Source organism: Heptranchias perlo, chromosome 2 (assembly GCF_035084215.1).
Source record: "Heptranchias perlo isolate sHepPer1 chromosome 2, sHepPer1.hap1, whole genome shotgun sequence".
NCBI classification, from domain to species: Eukaryota; Metazoa; Chordata; class Chondrichthyes; order Hexanchiformes; family Hexanchidae; genus Heptranchias; species Heptranchias perlo.
In genome coordinates, this window is record NC_090326.1 from 73,556,385 (window position 1) to 73,581,789 (window position 25,405).

The window sequence follows — 25,405 nt, forward strand, 5'->3', positions numbered from 1 at the left end:
GGGGGTACTGCAGGGATCAGTTCTTGCGCCCCAGCTATTCACAATATATATCAATGATTTGGATGAGGGAACCAAATGTAATATTTCGAAGTTTGCTGATGACACAAAACTAGGTGGGATCGTGAGTTGTGAGGAGGATGCAAAGAGGCTTCAAGGTGATTTAGACAAGTTGAGTGTGTGGGCAAATACATGGCAGATGCAGAATAACATGGATAAATGTGAAGTTATCCACTTCGGAAGGAGAAACAGAAAGGCAGAGTATTATTTAAATGGTGATAGATTGGGGAGTGTTGATGTACAAAGGGACCTGCGTGTCCTTATACACCAGGTGCAGCAAGCAGTTAGGAAGGCAAATGGTTTGTTGGCCTTCATTGAAAGAGGATTTGAGCAGAGGAGCAAGAATGTCTTACTGCAGTTATACAGGGCCTTGGTAAGACCACACTTGGAGTACTGTGTGCAGTTTTGGTCTCCTTTCCTAAGAAAGGATATACTTGCCATAGAGCGAGTGCAGCGAAGGTTCACCAGACTGATTCCTGGGATGGCAGGGATCTCATTGAAACATATAAAATTTTGACAGGGCTAGACAGACTGGAAGCAGGGAGGATGTTTCCCCTGGCTGGGGTGGGGGGGGGCATCCAGAACGAGGGGTCACAGTCTCAGGATACGGGGTAAGACATTTAGGACTGAGATGAGGAGAAATTTCTTCACTCAGAGGGTGGTGAACCTGTGGAATTCTCTACCACAGAAGGCTGTGGAGGCCAAATCACTGAATGTATTTAAGAAGGAGCTAGATAGATTTCTAGACACAAAAGGCATCAAGGGGTATGGGCTCGCAGGGCCGATTGGCCAACTCCTGCTCCTATTTTCTATGTTTCTACAACAGTTACGAGGTAAATAAACAATCTGGGTGAAATTAATTGCTCACCACCTTTGTCTTCATGTCATGCAGATGTGATAATGGTGTTGTCAGAACCTCAAGACTTATCAGCTCAATCTTCTCCAGTGTTCAGAACATCATAGGAGGACCTTGTTGCTACTTCATGGGAGTAGATTCTCCATTGCAAGTTGGCTTCAACATTTTTGAAAAAATGGATTATCCGAAACAAATTGTTGCTAAGGTTATGCTGCAGGAGTCCGTAGTTCGGGGAGCAGACAGGTGTTTCTGCGGTCGCAGGCATGATTCCAGGATGGTATGTTGCCTCCCTGGTGCCAGGGTCATGGATGTCACTGAGCGGCTGCAGAACATTCTGAGGGGGGGAGGGTGAACTGCCAGAAGTCGTGGTCCTTATTGGGACCAACGACATAGGTAGAAAGAGGGATGAGGTCCTGCAGGCGGAGTTTAAGGAGTTAGGAAAAAGATTAAAAAGCAGGACTTCAAAGTTAGTAATCTCCGGATTACTCCCAGTGCCACGCGCTAGTGAGAATAGAAATAGGAGGATAAAGTAAATGAACGCGTGGCTGCAAGGGGGAGGGCTTTAAATTCCTGGGGCATTGGGACTGGTTCTGGGGAAGGTGGAACCTGTACAAGCCAGACGGGTTGCACCTCAACAGGGCCGGGACCAATATACTTGTGGGGAGGTTTGCTAGTGCTCTCGGGGAGGGTTTAAACTAGCTTAGCAGGGGGATGGGAACCTGAGTGTGGATTCAGATGGGATAAAGTCAGAACTGGAAATGGAAGGCAGAAAATTAGTGAGTGAGTCAGGAAGGCAGAGGGAACGAAGGTTAGAAAATAAACAGCAGAGGGGCTTGGCAGTCCTTAAATGTATTTACCTCAATGCAAGGAGTATAGGAAATAAGGCAGATGAGCTGAGGGCACAGATAGACACGTAGCAGTATGATATCTTAACTATTACAGAAACTTGGCTTAAAGAGGGGCAGGACTGGCAACTCAACGTCCCTGATTACATGGTTTTCAGATGCGATAGAGAGGGGAATAAAAAAGGAAGTGGGGGGTGGCAATTTTGGTTAAGGAAGCAATTACAGTTGTGAGGAGGGATGATATTTTAGAACGAGCATCAAATGAGGCCTTATGGGTTGAGCTAAAGAACAAAAAAGGGGCAGTCACATTACTGGGAGTGTACTATAGACCTCCAAACAGTCAGAGGGAGATAGAGGAACAAATATGCAGGCAAATTTCTGAGAAGTGCAAAAACAATAGGGCAGTAATAGGAGATTTCAACTACCTTAATATTAGCTGGGATACAAACAGTGTGAAGGGTATAGAGGGCACAAAATTCTTAAATTGCATGCAGGAGAATTTTTTTACCCAGTATATAGCAAGCCCAACGAGAGGGGGGCAGTTCTGGATTTAGTTCTAGGAAATGAAGAGGGGCAGGTGGAAGAAGTAGCAGTGGGAGGGCATTTTAGTGGTAGTGATGATAATACAGTTAGTTTTAGCATAGTTATGGAAAAGGACAAAGACAGAGCGGAGTTAAAGTTTTCAGTTGGGGAAAGGCCAATTTTACTAAACTGAGAAGTGATTTAGCAGAAGTAAACTCGAAACAGCTACTTGAAGGTAAATCAGTGTCAGAGCAGTGGAAGGCATTCAAAGAGGTGATTCAAGGGGTTCAGGGTAAACATGTTCCCACAAAGAAAAAGGGAGGGGCTGCCAAATTTAGAGTCCCCTGGATGTCAAGAAGCATTCAGGGTAAGATAAGGCAGAAAAAGAAATCCTATGATAGACACTGGGAACTCAATACTACGGAAAGCTTAAAGTAGTATAGAAAGTGCAGGGGTGAAGTTTAAAAAGGAAATTAGGAAAGCAAAGAGAGGGCATGAAAATATATTAGCAAGTAAAATCAAAGAAAACCCAAAGATGTTTTATAAATATATTAAGAGCAAGAGGATAACTAAGGAAAGAGTAGGGCCTATTAGAGACCAAAAAGGTGAGGAGGCGGAAGATGTGGGTATGGTTCTTAATGAATACTTTGCATCTGTCTTCACAAAGGAGAGGGATGATGCAGGGATTGAAGTTAAGGAGGAGGAGTGTGAAATATTGGTTGGGATAAGCATAGTGAGAGAGGAAGTATTAAGGGGATTAGAATCTTTGAAAGTGGATAAATTACCAGGGCTGGATGAAATGTATCGCAGGCTGTTAAAAGTAGCCAGGGAGGAAATAGCAGAGGCTTTAACAATCATTTTCCAAACTTCACTGGATAAAAGTGTAGTGCCAGAGGATTGGAGGACTGCTAACGTTGTACTGTTGTTTAAAAAGGGAGCAAAGGATAGACCGAGTAATTACAGGCCAGTCAGCCTAACCTCGGTGGTAGGCAAATTATTTGAATCAATTCTGAGGGACAGGATAAACTGTCACTTAGAAAGGCATGGACTAATCAAGGACAGTCAGCACAGATTTGTTATGGGGAGGTCGTGTCTGACTAACTTGATTGCATTTTTCGAGGAGGTGACATGGAGGATCGATGAGGGTAGAGTAATTGATGTAGTCCAAGTGGATTTTAGCAAGGCTTTTGACAAGGTCTAACATGGCAGATTGGTCAAAAAAGTAAAGGCCCAAGGGATCCAAGGGAATGTGGCAAGTTGGATCCAAAATTGGCTCAGTGGCAGGAAGCAAAGGGTAATGGTCGACAGGTGTTTTTGCGACTGGAAGGTTGTTTCCAGTGGGGTGCCGCAGGGCTCGGTACTAGGTCCCTTGCTTTTAGTGGTATATGTTAACGATTTGGACTTAAACGTAGGAGGCATGATTAAGAAATTTGCGGATGACACAAAGTTAGGCATGTGGTTGATAGTGAGGAGGAAAGCCCCAGCTATTCACAATATATATCAATGATTTGGATGAGGGAACCAAATGTAATATTTCGAAGTTTGCTGATGACACAAAACCAGGAAGATATCAATGGACGGGTCAGATGGGCAGAAAAGTGGCAAATGGAGTTCAAATGGAATACTGTGTACAGTTCTGGTCACCCTATTATAGAAAGGATATTATTAAACGAGAAAGAGTGCAGAAAAGATTTACTAGGATGCTACCGGGACTTGATGGTTTGACTTATAGGGAGAGGTTGGATAGGCTGAGACTTTTTTCCCTGGAGAGTAGGAGGTTAAGGGGTGATCTTATAGAAGTCTATAAAATAATGAGGGGCATAGATAAGGTAGATAGTCAAAATCTTTTCCCAAAGGTAGGGGAGTCTATAATGAGGGGGCATAGATTTAAGGTGAGAGGGGAGAGATACAAAAGGGTCCAGAGGGGCAATTTTTTCATTCAAAGGGTGGTGAGTGTCTGGAACGAGCTGCCAGAGGCAGTAGTAGAGGCGGGTACAATTTTGTCTTTTAAAAAGCATTTGGACAGTTACATGGGTAAGATGGGTATAGAGGGATATGGGCCAAGTGCAGGAAATTGGGACTAGCTTAGTGGTATAAACTGGGCGACATGGACATGTTGGGCCGAAGGGCCTGTTTCCATGTTGTAAACTTCTATGATTCTAAGTGTGAGATGATGCATTTGGGGAGAGCAAACAAGGCAAGGGAATACACAATAAATGGGAAGATACTGAGAGGTGTAGAGGAAGTTAGGGATCTTGGAGTGCATGACCACAGATCCTTGAAGGTAGCAGGATAGGTAGATAAGGTGGTTAAGAAGTCATATGCAATGCTTTCCTTTATTAGCTGAGGCATAGAATATAAAAGCAGGGATGTTATGCTGGAACTGTATAAAACACTAGTTAGGCCACAGTTCTGGTCATCACATTACAGGAAGGATGTGATTGCACTAGAGAGGGTTCAGAGGAGACTTAGGGGGATGTTGCCAGGATTGGAGAATTTTAGCTATGATGACAGATTGGATAGGCTGGGGTTGTTTTCCTTGGAACAGAGGAGGCTGAGGGGTGATTTGATTGAGGTGTACAAAATTATGAGGGGCCTGGATAGAGTGGATAGGCAGGACCTATTTCCCTTAGCGGAGGGGTCAATAACCAGGGGGCATAGATTTAAAGTGATTGGTAGAAGGATTAGAGTGGAAATGAGGAACATTTTTTCTACCCAGTGGATGGTGGGGGCCTGGAGCTCACTGCCTGAGAGGGTGGTAGAGGCAGAAATCTTCAATTCATTTAAAAAAAAAACCTGGATGTGCACCTGAAGAGCCGTGATCTGCAGGGCTATGGACCAAATGCGGGTAAGTGGAATTAGGCTGGATGGCTTGTTTCTCAGCTGGCGCAGACACGATAGGCCGAATGGCCTCCTTCCATGCCGTAAATTTTCTATGATTCTGTGAGCCAAAGATTATGGGCTCGATTTTACCGTCGGGTTTCCTGTGGGTTTCCAGCGGGGGGGGCCCCGAAAATCCCGATATCCAGTCACGTGACCGGATCGCGCCGAGATCCCGGCCACTTCCGGGTGCCGCGCTGACGTGCGGGGCTGCGTGTGCAGGCCCCGCTGGTGGGAATCCCACAGGCAATTAAAGCCAGCGGGGTTCCACTTGAGTGTACTTACCTTGCTTGTTGAGGTCATTAAATGAGCTGAATCAGCTGTCAAAACAGGAAGTGTGGGATTTTAGCTTCAACGCAGTGTGTGAAACACACTGGGGGAAACAGTCTCCCTTCAACCGGTCGTGTTCCAGCCAGCAGCCTGTGGCAGCTGCCAAGGTGCACTCCACAGCGGGTGGGAGAGCCCTCACCCACACAGGAGGCCACCGCGTCACGTAGGGCAACCCCTGCCCTCCACCACCCCCCGCCAAGCCAGAGGACAGACCGACGTGAAACCGCAGCCCCAGTGCGAGGAACCACCTACCTACCCTGCACAACCCCTCAGACCAACACCTGCCAGATGGGTGGAGCGTTGACATCCTCGGAGGACGAACAGCATGACCAGCCTCGCAGTCCACGCCGTCCACCTCGGAGACGTGGAGCCCCCCAACACGGTGCTGTGGCACACCCACCTGCACAGCAGGAGGGAGGGCAACCACAGAGAGAGATGCGTCGCAGGAGGCACTACCCTCCGCACAGGGTGTACGGACCGAGGCTCAGCTTCATGGACCTCTCCGAGGAGCAGTGCATACGTCGGCTCAGAGTCAATCGCCAGGTAGTCGCCGACATCTGCAGCCTCCTTAACGACGAGCTGCTCCCTGATGGACCAAGCAGCATCTTCTTACCTGTCGCCGTCAAAGTCACCACTGCCCTCAACTTCTTTGCATCCGGATCCTTCCAGGGTGCCACCGGGGACATCACTGGGGTCTGTCAGTCGTCTGCACACAAGTGCATAAGGCAGGTCACCGATGGGTTGTTCCGCAGGGCCTCGCACTACATCAACTTCGCCATGGACGAGCGCAGCCAGATGGAGAGGGCGGTTGGATTCCATGCCATGGCTGGCTTCCCACGGGTACAGGGTGTAATCGACTGCACCCACATCGCAATACGGGCACCTCCGCATGAGCCAGGGCTGTTCATCAACAGGAAGGGGTATCACTCCATGAACGCCCAGCTCATCTGTGACCACCGCCAGAGATTCCTACACGTGTGCGCCAGATACCCCGGCAGCTGCCACGATGCCTTCGTCCTCAGGGAGTCCACCGTCCCGCCCATCCTCCAGGCACCCAACGCCGGCAACAGCTGGCTCCTCGGCGACAAGGGGTATCCCCTACACACGTGGCTCATGACACCTCTGAGGAACCCCATCACCGAGCCGGAGCGTCGGTACAATGACAGCCACACTGCTACCAGGTCTACAATTGAGCAGACCATAGGGCTGCTCAAGATGCGCTTCAGGTGCCTTGATTGTTCTGGGGGAGCGCTCCAATACACACCATTCAGAGTGGGACGAATCATAGTTGTCTGCTGTGCCCTGCATAACATGGCACTACAGAGAGGGGTGCCGCTGGAGGAGGCCCAATCCACACCCGCCACCCACATTGAGGACGGCGATGAGGAGGAGGAGGAGGAGGACGCGGACGCGCCAGAGGATGGTGGACGACCCATGCGCCGAACCACGACTCACCGGGATGCTCGCCGGGCCAGGGAGGCACTCATACGTCAACGGTTCTCCTAGAGTCAGACAGTGCGAGGCGCTCGCATCTCCTCACCTGCACATGCGAGGGACCATACCAGCCCCCTCCACTGAAGACTGTTGCCAGTACTCCTGCACCCACAGCAGTGTGCCCAATGGGTGGCAGCAGGTGTTCGCCGTCATGATGGGCTGCACGGAACGCACCTATTGCACAGGCCGCGGAAGAATGGACGAGAGGTGGCAGGAGTGGTGAGAATATAGTGTTTAATATGTACAATGTGAGATAATATAAACAAAAAGTGTACAAATTAATAGATACCCTGGTGCATTCCCTTTGTGCTTATAACGCCTTTGGATTTCTTTTGCGGGTACCCCTACGTGGTGCTACCCCTGTGGCTCCAGCAGAGGTAGTGGCAGGTTGCTCCTGTTCTCGCCCTGACCGGGTAGATGCTTTGGGCGGACGGCCCCTGGGTCACGGGCACCTCCACAGACTGCTCCTCCTGCACCGGGGCAGGGGCAGACTCAGCCACCTGGAGAGGAGGCACCATTGCGGGTACTGGTTGAGAGGGGGGCAACGGGTGGGACGTGGGGGCGCCTTGAGAAGCGTCCCCGCTTCCATGTCCCCGGTCACCATCATCCCTCTCGTGGCCTCGGCCCACATCACCCCTTCCACCCTGCTGGACGGCAGTTTGGATGGCATGTGTGAGGCCTTGCAAGGCCACCCCTAGTGTATCCGTCAGCCTGTTTATGGCGGCGGAATGTTGCTCACCCTGAATCCGTACAGCCGTTGTCAGGGCCTGCACGGACTCAATGTGGAGCTGTGCGTGACGCTCGAGGGAGGCCAGCCTGTCCTCCACCGCAGACGCTCCCGCACCTACCTGCGACACTATGTCGCCGGTACCCTCCTGTACCTGCGCCACCAATGCCCTCATGCAGGAGTTGGACTCCTCCATCGCCTGCGCAATTGTGGACAATGCGCGCGGCACCTCTCCCAGTACCTCAGCAATTAGCTGGTGCCCCTCGACGACTCTCCTTTTCACTGGTGGCCCCCTGGGTTCAGCATCTGGGTCCGGCTGAGCAGAGCCTGGAGATGAGTGCTCCCACCGACGCGGACCCTCCGCGGCTGCCCCTGCCACCAGGGTCTGCTCATGCTCACTCATGCGCGGTGAATCACCAAGTGCTACCCCAACTAGTTGGCGAGGGGGACCCACCGAGGTGCGTGTCTCTGCGCTGGTGGATGGTTGGCTCAGATGTGACGATGCAGCCTCAGAGACCGCCATGTCCTCTGAGGAATCGCCCTCCTCAATCGCAGCGCTCGCAGACGGCCCTGCAAGAGAACAGAGGGCACTATGAGGCATGTGCACCAACGTTACGGTGCGCCTGATGGCAGGTGATGATACGGTCACTCGCGATCATGGGTGTTGAGTGTCAGCTTTCCCTTACCGGCCGTTTCTGCAGCGACAGACTCGCCATCTGCGACCGACAGGCAATGTGGCGTGCGGGCGAGGTCGAGCGCCTCCACCTCTGCGTCTGTGAGGTCTACCAGGTGCGGCGGGCCACCTCCGGTGCGTGCCCTTTCCCTGTTGTTCTTGCTTCTCTTCTGTCAAGGCAAAACACAGATGCGTGAGTGGGTGCGTATTACATAGTGACACGCATCGAGCATCGGTGTGGGTGGGTTGAGCGTGGGGCAGATGGATGGGAGGATGTGTGTGCCACATGCCCATCCCATTGCATGGGGATTGGGGTGTGTGGTAGTGTTCGGGTGGGGACAGGGACGGTGGGTACTTGCGGGCACGGCGAGGATGGTGAGTGAGTGGCTGTGAGGATTGCTGCGGGAGCGCTGTGGTGGCTCTGCAGGAGGGGTTGTGATCTGTTTGGCGTGATGGTGGGGACGGGTTGTGGGAGGGTGCGTTGGTGTACTCACCTTGCCGGACCTAGTGAGGTCATTGAACCGCTTGCGGCACTGCTCCCATGTCCTTGGGGTGTTGGCCCTGCTGCTGACCTCCGCCGCCACCTCTGCCCATGCCTTCCTGGTGGCGGCGGCAGGGCACTTGCGTCCATCCGCAGGGAAGAGCGTGTCCCTCCTCCTCCTCACGCCCTCCAGCATCAGCTGCAGCGCAAGGTCTGAAAAACGTGGCGCAGCCTTTCCCCTCGGGTGAACCATCATCTCTAGCCTACTGATTGCAGCAGGAGGGGCTTTGGGAGACTGCCCCTTTAAGTGGAGCTCCTACATTGCGTCGACGGTACTGCGCATGCGCAGCCGGCCGGCACGCAGCTGGGGAGCGGAGAACCCGGAAGCAGGGCTTAAGCAGTTCAATTATCGCGCGGGGGACGCACGCAATTAGCCGTCCGCGTTTTCCACGCTCCCGGAGGACCACCCGCAGGCCTGCTAAAATCGAGCCCTATATATTTTAGGAGTCTTATTAATCTCCTGGATGGGAGCTTTATTTTTGCCATCCCTTCATTTCCTTTCATTGCTGAGAAGTACTTTTACTGACAGAGGAAAAGTTGTTTTTTTGGGACTTATGGAATTGGCCCATTCAGATAAGATCTGTTAACACAGATTGAGAGCTACAAATGGCACAGTACCCTCACAAACTCCATCTGATGGCTTAGGTCTACAGAGGGCCAGTCTAATTAAAGTAGAATTTCTGCTTTCTGTGGTTGAAACATTCCTTGCATCTTGAAAAGCTGCTGATTTGAATGCACCCATGCCAAATGGAAAAAAAAGTAGTTCGTTGGTGTTGCGACCACCACTTTAATCACTTGTGATTAGTATCTGCCAGTTAGTGGATTCATTGTGTTCGGCTGCACGTTTTCTGTGTAGTTTTGCTGCTCCAATTGCATTCATTTTATGTGGCCTCCACGTTTACCTTCCTGTTGTATCAATCATGTGATGTGCCTTGAAGGGGACAATGTGGTATGAAGGAGGGTGGCCTGTTTAATTTCATTGGTATTCACTGAGATGTTGAGAGTGGCCTTCTGGATGGTTTGAAGTTATGCTCATTGCTGCTTGCAATGAAACCACACCAGGATACTCCCCATAATTGACATTACTGGAGCAGCCTAGCAAAAAGAGATCTCATGCTGCTGCTGTCACTCGCTGTGGCTCCAGTTCCTGCTGAACTTTTGCCAGGGCTCACTCCCCTGCTTCAATCTCAGCTACTGCTGCTGTCCACGACTCCAAGCCCTGTTACTGCAGCTTACCAACTTCCAGCCTCAGATTTCACTGCAGGAAAAAGTAGAAAGGTGGAGACCAGTTGGCAGTGAAACATGCATGCCCTCCCCCTTCATTTCTTGGGAGAGACCAGATCATTTCCTGATTCTTGCTCCAGGTCTATGTAGGAGATGAAAGAGACCAAGGCATATAGAAAGAAAGGCAGAGAAATGTGAGGGAGATATAGAGATAAAGGGACAAAAAGATATGGAGAGAAATGTACAAAAGAACAAGAGCAGGATCAGGGGAGTTCTCCCAGTGTTCTGGCCATTTACCCTTCGACCAAAACAGGTGAATCGGTCATTTATCTCTTGCTGTTCATGGGACCTTGCTGCGTGGCAATTGGCTGCCTCAGTTGTTACCTTTACAGTGACTACATGCCAAAATAATTCATTGGCTCTAAAGTGCTTTGGGTGGCCTGAGTGAGAAAGGCACTATATAAATGCAAATTCTTTCTTACATTAATGTGTTTGCTGTGAGAGTAATGCTCCCAACTGTGAGCCATGGATCATGGAATTTCTCCCTATGATGGGGGGAGAGCAGAGAAAGAACAACGGTTAGATACAGAGACAATAAGAGAAACTTTGAGAAGTATATAGAGAAAGAGGGGCAGATCAAGTTGCAGATAAGAGAAAAGAAAAAGATTTAGTATGATACAAACAGAAAGATTTACAGGAAGAGGGATTTTTAAAATGTTGTGAGGACTGCTACGGGAGATTAAGTAGTTAATTCACGAATTGTACAACAAAAAATCTTGGAAGTTTATCACAATTACTTAATTGAAACAGTTAATACGACAATTGCATATCTTTTTAAATTTTATAGGATCAGGATGGTTCTCACATCAAAGGCTTGCTGATTAACTTCATTCATCACAACTGGCCATCTCTTCTGAGACATCATTTCTTGGAGGAATTCATTACTCCTATAGTAAAGGCTAGTGAACCTTCAGATCACTGCAGATTTCACAGAACAATCTACAATCCTGTTGCTGTTGATGAAAATAAAAATGTGCAGCACTGATTTTAATACTTTTTTTTAAATAAAGGCTACCAAAAATAAACAAGAATTGGCATTCTACAGCATTCCTGAATTTGATGAATGGAAAAAACGTGCAGAAAACTACAAATCTTGGAAAGTAAAATACTACAAAGGTTTGTAATGTAAAAGTTTAACTCAAACAGTCAAAAGTAGAAGCCACAGGAGGTGGGGGATAACCTGACTTTATTTAATTTAGTAATTCTGTATTTTTGTGCAGCTGCCAACAAGTTCTCTTAATGCTGATATGCTCTCGAGCTGAAGTTGAGTTACATTCTGCAGGTAACCATTAGAGCTAATGTTAAGTAATAAGCATAGTAAATACACATATAAAGTGACTGGAATATATGATGTCTCACACAGGTCTCGGTACCAGCACAGCAAAAGAGGCAAAAGAATACTTTTCTGATATGGACAGACACCGCATAATGTTTAGATACGCTGGTCCGGAGGATGATGCTGCAATTACCCTGGTATTATATATAACAGTGTTGTGGAAGATTTCAACTTGTCTATTTTTTAAATGAATTCAGATAAAAGGTTTCAGGGCAAAAGCCATATTCAGCCGAAGTGTTGTATTTAAACATCGTGATCGCACTATTGCCATTCATTTCAGAGAATCGTTAAAATAAACTCCTGGGGATTAAAAATACTAAAATTAACTGTTTTTGGTCCAAAGAATTCTATTGGCAGACAGTTTTTTTTAAGTTAAGTCATGATTTGATTAGTTCATAATTTAGTTGTGTTTGGTAAAGCATTTCTTAGTGGTATTGTGACTTCATGGATAATCAGTAGCTAGAAACTGTAACATGGTGACCTTTCTACAGTGTACCAGCTGTCTTTAATGCTACAATTAGAAAATGTCAATATCTCAGGCTTTCAGCAAAAAGAAGATAGACGATCGAAAAGAATGGCTGACCAATTTCATGGAAGACAGAAGACAGAGAAGGCTACATGGTTTGCCAGAGGTCTGTGGTATTGAATTGTCATTACTATCTAATGTTCTATTCTATTGTGTTTATGATTATGACTTTTCAAAATCTAATTTTACAGCAATACTTATATGGAACAGCAACAAAGTACTTGACCTACAATGACTTCATCAACAAGGAATTAATCCTTTTCTCAAATTCTGACAATGAAAGGTCCATTCCTTCTCTTGTTGATGGTAAGCATTTGATTATAAAGTTAATTTCCCTTTTTCCTAGAAAAACAGTATTAAAGTGATTATTTATTTATGGTGTGGGTTTATAGTTATCAGAATTGTGTCCAAAAGTGAAGTCTGTGTCTTTATCAACATCTTATAATAAAATAAGTCCCAGTTTTCAGTTTAGCTGAAGACATGGGGCTCAATTTTAAAAGCAAAGTCCGGGTACGTTGAGGGCTGGAGGGGGGCAAAGAAGATCGTTTTTTTTTGAGCGGGCAGAAATCCTGGCTGAAGGACGCGCACGACCCAGAGTCATCTGGGTGCGCGCGCTGTTCCTGAACCCGGAAGTCCTGCCGGCAATTAAAGCCGGTTGGACGATATTTAAACCACTAAATCAACTTGTTAAAGTTGCTTAAATTTAGATTGAAGGCAAGCGATTTCAAAGCTGCCTCAACGTGTTTCCCATACTGTGTGAAACACGCCATGGTGAAGGAGTCGTGTTTCAGCTGGCGACCATTTGGATGTTTAAATGCCTGTTTGACAGATGGAGATAAAAGGTGAGTTATTGCAGCAGGGCACTCAGTTCTCTCAGACAAACTTTTGGCTGGCAGATCTTTGTGTTAAGACAGAGAATTCTTGGTTTCCACTGAGACATTGTTCTGTTTACACATATTTACCAACTTTCCAGACCCCCTCAAACTGACACTCAGGATGGGGGTGCACAATGGCTGCATTCACCACTACGGCCGAGGACGAGGAACGTCACCATCCTTGCCAGGCACGGCGTGCACTTCCGCCACTTGGCCCTCCACAACACAGTGCTGCACCACAGGCACCTGCACAAGAGCACAGAGGGGAACAACAGAGGGAGTGATGTTGCAGGAGGCACTACCCTCGTCAGAGGGTCTACAGACTGAGGCTCAGCTTCCTGGACCTCTCTGAGGAGCTGTGAATACGGAGGCAGAGAATGAGTCGCCAGGTAGTTGCAGACATCTGCAGCCTCCTTCATGCCGAGCTGCTCCTGGCTGGGCCTGGCAGCATGTCATTACCCGTCGCAGTTAAAGTCACCACTGCCCTCAACTCCTTCGCCTCCGGATCATTCCAGAGTGCCACCGGTGACATCACCAGAGTCTCTGTTGTCTGCACACAAGTGCACGAGGCAGGTCGCCGACAGATAGTTTCGCAGGGCCTCGCAATATGTCAACTTCCCCATGGAAGACCTCAGCCAGATGGAGAGGGCAGTGGGATTCCACTCTATGGCTGGCTTCCCACGTGCACAGGGTGCAATCGATTGCATGCATATAACAATCTGAGCACCTCCACACATGAACAGTCCTGGCCCCAACAGAAAGGGGCATCAGTCCATCAGTGCTCAGCTCATTTGTGACCGCCGCAAAAGATCTCTTCACGTGTGCGCCAGATTCCCTGGCAGCTGCCACGATTCGTTCATTCTGAGGGAACCCAACATCCCGGGCCTCTTCCATGCACCGAACGTGCAATTGGGCTGCTCAAGATGTGATTTTGGTGCCTCAATCGTTCTGGGGGAGCTCTTCAATGCGCACCAGCGAGAGTGGGTCGCATTATAGTAGTTTGTTGTGTCCTACACAACATGGTGCAACAGAGAGAGGTACCGGTTGAGGAGGCCTCATCCACCATCCACATCTGCCACCCACTTTGAGAAGGAGGAGGAGCAGGAGGACGAAACCACAGGCAGAGCAGCGGCTCACCTCGCTGCTCATGAGGCCAGGGAATCACTCGTGAACGGTTCTTGTAAGATCAGAAAGTGTGAAGAGTCCAGTCCCCCCTCCATCTGGGAAAAAAACAGCGCCAACACCAGCCCCGCCGCCGCCCCCCCCCCCCCCCCCCCACCCCGGCTCAATACAGCCATGCAACTACACATACGCCCACTGTAAAGTGACCTACTGGTGGCATCAAGTATTGCCGTTCATGATGAAGCACATTAAAGGGCCCTTTCACAAAAGCTAGTCAAGAATGGGCAAGACATGGCAGTAGTGGTGAGAATGACAACATTTAATGTGACCAACAAAAACCAAATATAAATGAAAAACATGACAGTATGTCAGTCACCCTTGTGCTCACCCTTCATGATCACAAATCCTTAGCCTTTCTCTTCCTACCGCTTCTACGTGGTGCATCCCCTGTGGCTGCAGCAGAGGTAGTGGCAGGTTGCTCATGTCCATGGCTGGACTGCTTAGATGCTTTCGGCCAAGCCCTCCGGGTTTTGGAGCCCAGGAGGGCCCCTCCAAAGACTGCTCCACCTGCACCTGTGCAGGGGCAGACTCGGCCATCAGGAGAGGAGGCAGCATTGTGGGTACTGGTTGAGAGGGGGGAGCCGGTGAGACGTGGGAGTGCTTTGAGTGGCGTCCCCACTTCCATGTCCCCTTTCATCATCATCCCTCTCCTGGACCAGGCCCACGTCACCCCTACCATCCTGCTGGAGAAAAGTTTGGAGGACATGTACGATGCATTGGAAGCCCAGTTGTAAAGTTTCTGTCTGCTTGTTTAAGGCAGCAGGATGTTGTTGGTGGAGAGAAATCTAGAATGCTAAAGGGAAAAGACAAAGAAGCAGTGCAGGAAAGTGATTGATTGGGGTAAGGATAACCAGATTGTGTCAGGAAGAGACAGAGCGTACAAACAAAAGACAACAACTAGGGTCCGGTTAAGAAAAAATGGTAATAAGACAAATAGGGCCATAGTACAAAAAAATGTTAAGATGTCTAAAAATGTTAAAAAGACAAATCTAAAGGCACTGTATCTGAATGCACGAAGCATTCGTAATAAGGTAGATGAATTAACAGCGCAAATAGATGTAAACGGATATGATCTAATAGCAATTACAGAGACATGGCTGCAGGGTGACCAAGGCTGGGAGTTGAATATCCAAGGATATTCGGTATTTAGGAAGGACAGCCAAAAAGAAAAAGGAGGTGGGGTGGCGTTGTTAGTAAAGGATGAAATCAGAGCAATAGTGAGAAGGGATATTGGCTTAGAAAATCAAGATGTAGAATCAGTCTGGATGGAGTTAAGAAGCACCAAGGGGCAGAAAACACTGGTGGGAGTTGTCTATAGACCTCCAAACAGTAGTGGTAATGTAGGGGATGGCATCAAACAGGAAATTAGAGATGCATGTAACAAGGGTACTACAGTAACCATGGGTGACTTTAATCTTCATATAGACTGGCCAAACCAAATTAGCAATAATACTGTGGAGGATGAATTCCTGGAGTGTGTACGAGATGGTTTTCTAGACCAGTATGTTGAGGAGCCAACCAGGAATAGGCTATCCTAGGTTGGGTATTGTGCAATGAGAAGGAGTTGAAATGTTTCAATGAGAGGGGATCTTAACCCAACTAACTGACTACTAGGACCCACTGAGGTGTGAGTACCTACGCTGTTGTATGGCTCACTAAGATGTGTCGGTCCGGCCTCTGAGGAATCGTCCTCTGCTGTCACCGGTCGTTGAAGGGCCTCTAAGAAAACAGAAGGAAATATTAAGCATCATCACAGATGTGTCATGTTGCGATGAGCATACTGAGGTGTTCCACATTGCAAGCATTGTTAACATCAGTTCATGTTGTGTGTGATGAATGTTAAAGTTGTGTCACCAGACGTTTGTGGGGTGCCAGCCACGGCATCCCCACGGACAGGCACGCGAGGGTGCAGCTGATCTCCAGCGCCGCCACCTCCGTGTCTGTGAGGACCACTATTTGTTGTGGCCCCCCCCCCCCCTCCAGTCCTCGCCCTCTCGCGTGCATTTTGCACGCTCTTCTAGATGGGGAGAAAGTACAGATGTGTGAGTGACGGTGAAGTGGCCAACCATGAACGCATTGCTTTGGGTGAGGCTAACCATGAAAGAGGTGCATCAGAGGGTGAGTATGAGACAGAGACATCACATTGCATCAGGATTGGGGTGAGTGGCAGTGGTGGGGTCACAAATGGGGAGGTCAAGAAGTGCTGGTAAGTTGAGGATGAGCCTTAAGTGGGTGTGAGGAACGATGTGATGGAGTAGTATTGGCAGTGCAGAATGAGTTGGGAGGGCGGGGGTGATGTGCAACACGGAATACAGGAGAATCGGTAAGTGTACTCACTTTTGCTGACCTAGTTAGGTCATTGAAACGCTTCCTGTACTGGACCCAGGTGCGGGATATGTTGCTGCTGGTGACCTCCTCTGCCACCTTGAGCCAGGCTTTCTTGGTGGCAGAGGCAGGGCGCTTCCTCCTGTTGGCTGGGTAAAATAGTTCCTCCCTCCTCCTCACCCCGGCCAGTAGCAGCTGAAGTGAGGCATTGCTGAATCTTGGAGCGACCTTGCCCCTCTACTGCTCACTTGGGTCTTCTTGCTCTTTGCTGCAGCAAAATCCATTGGAGCAATGGCCCTTTAAATCTAGACGCTGCAGCTGACGGCCTGTCATGCGGGTGCGCAGCTTTCGGACGGCAAACCCGGAAACAAGATTAATGGCCACCAATTAAGTCGCGATTGCGTGGGGAAAGATAAGTTTTTATTCGTCAGGTTTGCCGCTTATTGACCGTTGCCATCCCCCTGCCCTTTCAAAATTGAGCCCATGTAATCTAAAGTCTGTTTACTCCTTCCCCATGGCAACCAGCTTGTCGACCTCAAATATTGGGAAATTGTAATACAGGAATCCTATGATTTCAGGCTGTTTAGAACCTACACACAAGATATAATGAAATACAAACAGAATTAGAATAATCTAACTTGTTTCGTATAGTTTTTTTAAAAATTGGTATATCTTTTTGACTTAAAACAAGTTTTATTTTTGATGAATTTGTTTCCCAATCAGTGCTAATGGTAAATACACCATCTTATCATGACTTAATGGAATACATACATTTGACGGATATTGTTCTCTTTTCCCAGCTTTGGAAAAAAGTTCCCAGCCTCATGCCCTTGGATTATTCTAGCCCCATGAAATTCAAGCTTTGTATAGACATGGCTCAACATGTAGAACCAGCATTTAGAAGAAGTAAAACTGTATCTTAAAGCTAAATAGTATTGTAACTTTTGTATAAATCTTTTATTTCAGGTTTGAAACCCGGGCAGCGAAAAGTCTTATTTACATGCTACAAGAGAAATGACAAACGAGAAGTTAAAGTTGCTCAATTGGCAGGTTCAGTGGCTGAAATGTCAGCCTATCACCATGGTGAGGTAAGTGAAACAGCAACATTTTTCTGTGCTGCGTCTGTAGTTCATCTCACATAACAATTAGACCCGGACATTAGGTTTGTAGCATAGTTTTTGCATAAGCGTCTGCCACGAGTGCAGAGGTAAATTCAGAACCACTTTTTGATCACGTATGTTTGTATTCACAGAAGGCCAGTCTTTATTTTGTATCCAAAAAATGGACTGACTACTTGGCTGCAACCTAGGCATCGAATTAGGACATGACGATGACACAACCAACTCAGTTGACCCTGCAAAATCCTCTTCACTAACATCTGGGGACTGGTGCCGTTGTTGGGAGTGCTGTCCCACAGACTAGTCGACTAACAGCCTGACATATAGTCACACTCACAGAATCATATTTATCAGCCAATGTCCCAGACTGCTCCATCACCATCCCTGGGTATGCCCTGTTCCACTGGCAGGGCAGACCTACCAGTGTTGACACAGTGGTGTACAGTCAGATGGTAGTGGCCCTGAGTGTCCTCAACATTGTCTCTGGACCTCATAAAGTCGCATGGCCTCAGATTAAACATGGGCAAGGAAACTCCTGCTGATTACCACCTACCACCCTCCCTTGGCTGATGGATCATTACTCCCCATGTTAAACACCATTTGGAGGAAGCACTGAGGGTAGCAAGGGCACAGAATATACTCTGGGTGGGGGAATTTTAATGTCAGAATTTTAATGTCTATCACCAAGAATGACTCAGTAGTACCACCGCTGACTGAGCAGGCCGAGTCCTGAAGGACATAGCTGCCAGACTGGGCTTGCAGCAGGTAGTGAGAGAACCAACACAAGGGAATAACTGGAAGACCAAATCCCATCTTCACACTGAGGGCACTCCCCAGTGTGTAATGTGCCACTACCATTGTACTAAATGGGATAGATTAAGAACAGATCTAGCAGCTCAAACTGGGCATCCATGAGGTACTGTGGATCATCAGCAACAGAATTGTATTTCATCACAATCTGTAACTTCATGGCCTGCCATATCCCTCAAACCTCCATCATTATCAAGTCTGGTTCAATGAAGAGTGTGGAAGAGCATGCTAGGAGCAGAACCAGGCGTACCTGAAAATGAGGTGATGATGTGGTGAAGCTACAACACAGGACTTACATGCATGCTAAACAGCAAAAGCAGCATGCTATAGACCGATCCAAGCGGTCACACAACCAACGGATCAGGTCAAAGCTCTGCAATCCTGTCACATACAACCATGAATGGTGGTGGACAATTAAGTAACTAACAGAAGGAGCAGGCTCTATGAACATCCCCCATCCTCAATGATGGCGGAGCCCAGCACGTGAGTGCAAAAGGCAAGGATGAAGCATTTGCAACCATCTTCAGCTAGAAGTAGAGTGAGGTCCTCATCATAACAGATGCTAGTCTTCAGCCAGTTTGATTATTTCCATGTGACATCAAGAAATGGCTGAGTGCACTGGACACAAGAAAAACTACGAGCCCGACAACATGCTGGCTGTATTGCTGAAGACCTATGCTCCAGAACTAGCCGTGCCTCTAGCCAAGCTGTTCCAGTACAGCTACAGTGCTGGCATCTACCTGATAATGTGGAAAAAAGCCTAGGTATGTCCTGAACACAAAAAGCAGTACAAATCCAACTCGGCTGAAAACCACCCTGTCAGCCTATACCCAATCATCAGCAAAGCGATGGAAGTAGTAATCAACAGTGCTATCGAGTGGCACTTACTCGCCAATAGCCTGCTCACCAATGCTCAGTTTGGGTTCCACCAGGACCACTTGGCTCTAGACCTCATTACAGCCGTGGTCCAAATCCTGAGAATGAATATTTTTTAAAAAACTATACATCAATGGAGACGATTTGTAAAAATGTCCTGGAAGCAGCCAGGGAACTGGGTAGTAGCAGTTGAGGTTGCATACCATTTGCTGTTTAGCAAGTCATTGCTTTGATACTGGGTTACATAGAATCCTGGAGTAATAGATAACAGTGTATTAGACATAGATGGAAATGTTTTTGGTGAGGTGGGTAAAAGGAAGCGATTACAATTTTTCTGCTCCAAATCCAATTGGAAACTATCATTCAACAAGAAATCTTGGTATATTTGAGGAGCAGCTTGATCAGAGTGCCAAATTAAGTAGTGCTAATTGACTGCCAATGGCTGAATCACACCAACAGTTGAGCTGAAACCAGAGCAGCCAAGTGTATTTGATGAGTACTTCAATTTTCAGGTGCTTGGAGATTTGATCTGCTTGTGGAGGACTTAGATTAAGGTCAAAATTTGGAATGAGAGGCAACTGTTGGGCTTTTATTTCCAGATTGCTTTAATGAAATGAAACACTGGTGGATGCTCTCCTAATGAACTTGATGGAAGAGGATCATAGAGGACTGAGATGGATTTCAGCCACAGGGAAAGATGCTGTGGATACTTGAGAACAGAAACATAGCAAAGGAGAGGGGAATTAATACTTTGGCCTTCCTGAAGGCCTGTCTTAATCTACAGTGTTTGCTAATGTGAAAACAAATGAACACGGGCTGTCCATGTGTTGGATCGAGCCCTGCTGAAAGATTTGCCAATCCTGCAAGTATATCAGCCTGAGTGCTATCTCTGAAATCAAATGCAAACCCTGTATAGATGTCTACGAATGGAGTGAAAGCACATCAATGTGGGATTGCCTTTGGTTCGTACATGGAGTAAGGCTGAAGTAAGATAATGGATTCTACACATTCTGTTTATTTTGGATGTGACCTTTTTGGAAACCTTGAGGAAGGACTCCACCACTGACTTAGGGATTTCTGGAGTTAACCTGTTCAAGACCAGGGCTATCTGGCATTAAAGACATCCAGGTGTGATCTTGGGCACAACAACAGTGAGATTCTAGATCAAAATCTCTAGGTCCTCCTCATCTGACATCTCAGAAATGGACTGCCAAATATCCTTATGGAAATTTGGGATGGGGTTGATAGAACTACTGGAAGGTTTTTGATGATCTGTTGAGGTATGGATGTTCTGGGCACTGTTGGGCGACCAGGTTCTCAAACCACAATCTCCAGAACCTACGGGGATTGTGAAAAGGTAGCCAAAATTGATGCAAGACTTTCTCTTGTGCATCCCGCTTCACCATTGGCGGCTGTGCTTTCAGCCACCTAGGCCTCACACTTTGGAATTTCCCCCCTAAACCTCTCTGCTTCACCTTTCTCTCCTCCGTAAAGACCCTCCTTAAAACTCACCTATTTAGCAAAACATTTGGTCATCTTTCCGAATCTTTAGCTTGGTGTCCATTTTTTTGATTGTACCTTTGTGACGCTAAAGAATATAAGCTGTTGTTGTCAGAATGGCACAAACCCTCGTCTGTAGCAGCTGAGGAGAAATTTGTGAGCCAGATTTTTGATTGTGACTTTTCCCCAATGCAGGTACAGCACAGAGCACATCACCCCACAATCTGGCACTTTCGGATTGAGCAGGGAAGGAAGCATATAGATAGCAGCACTCCAAAAGATTCTTTTATGGGAATTGAACACAACTTTTGACAGAAAACTCACCAGCAGGTCCCATAAGGAAAATGAGTGGTCATTAACTCCTTCAGCCAGTGTCAGATGCATTATTGCTGGTACTGGTCATTAGAAATGTAAAAAAGATTCATTTATGTAGTGCTTTTTATGACTTCAGGGTGCCCCAAAGCACTTCACAGCCAATGTAGTTTTCAAGTTTAGTCACTGTTGTATGTAGTCCTGGTCAGTGCTGAGGGCTGGCAACGAGTGGGGAATCCCTGCCAGCAGCAGCTGCAAAGCAACGCCACTCTTTTGAGGGGATTCCACCAATGCCAGATGTGTGGAGGGCTGAAGTCAGTACCAATGCTGGTTCCGATTCGGTACTGAATGGGAGCGGAGTTAATTTGAGCTCTGAGTCCACTGGTGGACTTCAGAGTTTGAAGCCGTGTAAAGACTGAAGGCTGGGATTACAGACGCCAATGCCACTACGTTGAAGGAATTGCCCCGTCAGACTTTAAAGGTAGTAGTTTAGATTGAGCAGATGGGCTTTTGATTTTGTGAGTCATTAATGTTTCTCGTAGAAATCGAAGGAGGAGGCAGCTGTCATGATCAAGATCTGTTCAGTTATAAGTAGCTGAGGGGGAATAGATCCTATCTATGCTATATGCAGCTTGGGCACTAGGAACCAAGGTGCTTTATCCATGCTTATGAACTCCCAAGTAAGCATAGAATGGAGGCGATGAAGGTACTCGCTGTGTGCAGATGGAAAATAATGGTGATCTTGCCATATTGTGTTTGCTATGAGGCATTTCAAAAATTTATTGCGCCCATCTGCTGAAAGATAGACACGAGACAGCAAAATGCAGTGCTTAAAGCCATTATTGAATATTTTATTGAAAATCCATCAATGTCGAAGTAGACCTTAACTATGCTATTACATAAGACTGACAAAAAATAAAGTTTTGAAGTAATATTTTTGTCTGAAACATGAAATCTGACATGACAGCATGTGGAATGTTTTACTCCGAAGTTGGGGGGAAAAATTAACCAAAGCCTCTAAGGCGAGGCTACCTTATGTTGAGTGGGAAGAAGTCATAAGGGGGCACCTCTGATGCCAGTGCCATTACATTACAAAACTCTTTTAAAGGGGAGATTGTACTTTTTTGATTTCCACCCTCCCCCCATCCCCCCCCCCCCCAAAGTGCTGGCTAGCTCCAGCAGTATGTGAGGATATGTATTGAATTGAAATTAAATACTTGTGATTATTGTCTATGAAGTTTCAGTTGCAACACAGAATTGGCTTGCTTATTTATTATATAAGGAACTTTTTTTTCTTTTCAGCAAGCACTTATGATGACCATCGTAAACTTGGCTCAAAACTTTGTAGGAAGCAACAATATAAGTTTGTTGCAACCAATTGGTCAGTTTGGTACCAGACTGCACGGTGGCAAAGATGCTGCCAGTCCTCGTTATATTTTCACCATGTTAAGGTAAGTCGAAATAAAAGCATCTAAACGCTGATTTGAAAACAATAGGTTCATGTTTCACGTGTACACGTTTCACCATAACTCTTGAAACACTAACTAGTCTTTTCTCTCAAATACTGGCAGACCTGCTGTGTAGTTCCAGAATTTTATCACATTTTCGGTTTTTTCTTTTTGCAATTACTAATGTGCTGCATGTGTATTTATCAGTATTACATTTCACCTTTCTAGCCAGTTTATTTTCAATGCTTTGACAAAATTATACGTAATTGTACTTTTAAGAAGTTTCCGTTGTAATTATATAGAAACGTGATTATTGAATTCTTAAAAAATAATTTTATTTTTCAGACAGTATGTGGTTAATTTACAATATAGTGGCTAATTTTTCTGACTATTAAATCTTTACTGAAGTATCTTAATTTTGAGGTTAAACTTGTTGCATTTTATTTTAGTCCATTGGCACGTTTGCTTGTCCCTCATGTGGATGACAATTTACTGAAGTTCCTTTATGATGACAACCAGCGAGTAGAGCCAGAATGGTACTGCCCCATAATTCCCATGGTCCTCGTTAATGGAGCTGAAGGTATTGGTACAGGATGGGCTTGTAGAATTCCTAATTATGATACCAGGGAGCTAGTCAACAATGTCAGGCGGATGCTGGATGGCCTGGATCCCCTTCCTATGGTAAATAGTGGAGAATATATGTGCCATTTTGTTTAAACTAATTTTTTTGTCAAATTTAACACAATTCACCATGTTTTATACATGTAAAATATGTGTTTTGCATAACTTTGGACTAGTATATCGTTCAAGAAAGTATATTTTTTGATAACTGAAGAAGACCTTGTAAGATATTGGGAATGAAATTGGTCTATGCCAGTATGGGTGTGTAATGAGTTGGCAGCCTGTTTTACACCATACCTAATCGGGACTGTGTAAAACGGACTGTCGACTTGCTATGGCTCCATTTCGCACTACTGGTGCAGACCAATTTCAGTCTCAATGTTTTAAGATGAGAACTAAGGGTATAAAGTCATAATTCTGCCAACCTAGCCAACCGTTTACTTAAAGTGAAAAGCTTAACTGAAACATGGGGTAGTTTCCGCTAGTTTTGCACCCAGATTGCAGTGCAATTGGCCGAACCAGCGCAAAACATCAAGGAATTTTATACATGAGTTACGCCCAAAACCACTGTGATTATGCAAATGCATTTTATCGGAAATTTGAACTGCAACCTAACAAGCGCAATTTCCCAATTGCACCCAAAGCGGAAACTCTACCCCTTTATCTTGAACCCCTTTATTGGAAACCAAGATGTCAGCCTTGGCTCAGAGGCAGCACATCTGAGTCAAAAGGTTATGGTTTCAAGCCCAGCTCCAGAGACTTGAGCACATAATCTAGGCTGACACCAAGTGCAGTACTGTCAATGGTGCCGTAGTTTGGGTGAGATGTTAAGCTGAGGCCCCGTCTACCCTCTCGCATGGATGTGAAAGATCCCATGGTACTTTTCGAAGAAGAGAAGGGGAGTTCTCCTGGTGCCCTGGAAACATTTATCCCTCAGCGAACATCACTAAAACAGATTATCTGGGCATTTATCTCATTGTTGTTTGTGGGACCTTGTGTGCAAATTGGCTGCCTCATTTCCATACATTATAACAGTGGCAACATTTCTAAAGTACTTCATTGGTGGTGAAGCGCTTTGGGACGTCCTGAGGTTGTGAAAGGCACAATATTTGTTCTTTACCACTTACTATTCTTATCATGGAGAAATTGTCCTTTGTATATCTGAAAATAAACTTCCTAACTATTTAAATGCAGATGTAAAAGTTTGTAATGAGGCTTTCAATAGGATTATTTGAGCAGGGCTGTTAATTTGTTAGAAAAGATGACAATACACTTTTTCACGGCATCATTACGTTGTTCTTGTACAACTTTATAGTTAATTTATAAATCTTTGTAACATGTTGGATCTTGTTGACTTAGAAATAGCTTTCTACACAGTGAGATTACAAAGAAAGCCAACCACTACCCTTAAGGTTTAATCACTCTCAAATATTCTTACTATTCTGCTTTGATTCTCCATAGCTTCCATGCTACAAGAACTTCAAAGGAACGATTCATGAACTGGGCCAAAACCAATATGTTGTTAGTGGTGAGATCTTGGTTTTGGATCGGAATACAATAGAAGTTACAGAACTTCCAGTTAGGACTTGGACACAGGTAACGCTTACAATTTTGAAGTAAGTTTTAATATGGCAGTAAGTCAGGTATTGATGAGGTCAGTAACCACTGTAGAATATGGATACATCCATGCCCATTTTATTTCTCTAGAAACTATGGACAACTTCTCATCTCTGTGAAGGATTATACTCGAATGCATCTACAACATGTTGGGTGGGGGTGGGGGGGGGTAACCTGAGTAGGTTGTAGTGGCAGTTACACAACATATTGAGTTTTGTTAATTTAAAGATTACATTTTTCCATTCTTTTTTGTTTCCTTTCTTTATACATCCCTGTTCAATTAAGCTTTGTGCCTGAACAGAGTCCTGGACAACGCTTAGTCAAGAAAACCCCAAGTTTGAATTAGGACCTATTAACAATTATTGCTCTTCAGGGAATGTTTCAACATAACTATAGTCCCTTACTCATTGTACTGGGATAAGAATTTTAAGACAGACGTTTCTTACTAAAATGCATTGCCAGCTATGGGGGGATATCAGTAAGTGCTTCTGTATTTAAAAACTGTAAAAAGAGATGAATTAAAATCGGCTTGTGTTTCTGAAGGAAGAATGAGGTGTCACTTTTAGTTAAAGACATTTTCTTTTACGATTTCTCAATACTTTCTTGGGAGCTTGTTTTTTTTAAATATTTTTCCTTGTGTATGCTGATAA

The 25,405-nt window shown here is 46.2% G+C and overlaps 1 protein-coding gene across 2 annotated transcripts in view; it reads left to right on the forward strand.

Moving 5' to 3' along the window:
* The window catches only part of top2b (DNA topoisomerase II beta), a 159,172-nt gene that overhangs the window by 68,210 nt on the left and 65,557 nt on the right, over positions 1–25,405 (forward strand). For both annotated transcript variants that reach the window (XM_068002898.1, XM_068002906.1), the window contains exons 15-23: positions 10,997–11,107; positions 11,220–11,325; positions 11,573–11,682; positions 12,085–12,177; positions 12,263–12,377; positions 17,420–17,541; positions 22,372–22,520; positions 22,967–23,198; positions 24,600–24,734. In XM_068002898.1, the coding sequence (XP_067858999.1) occupies positions 10,997–11,107; positions 11,220–11,325; positions 11,573–11,682; positions 12,085–12,177; positions 12,263–12,377; positions 17,420–17,541; positions 22,372–22,520; positions 22,967–23,198; positions 24,600–24,734 (1,173 nt within the window). The remainder of the gene's footprint in view (positions 1–10,996; positions 11,108–11,219; positions 11,326–11,572; positions 11,683–12,084; positions 12,178–12,262; positions 12,378–17,419; positions 17,542–22,371; positions 22,521–22,966; positions 23,199–24,599; positions 24,735–25,405) is intronic.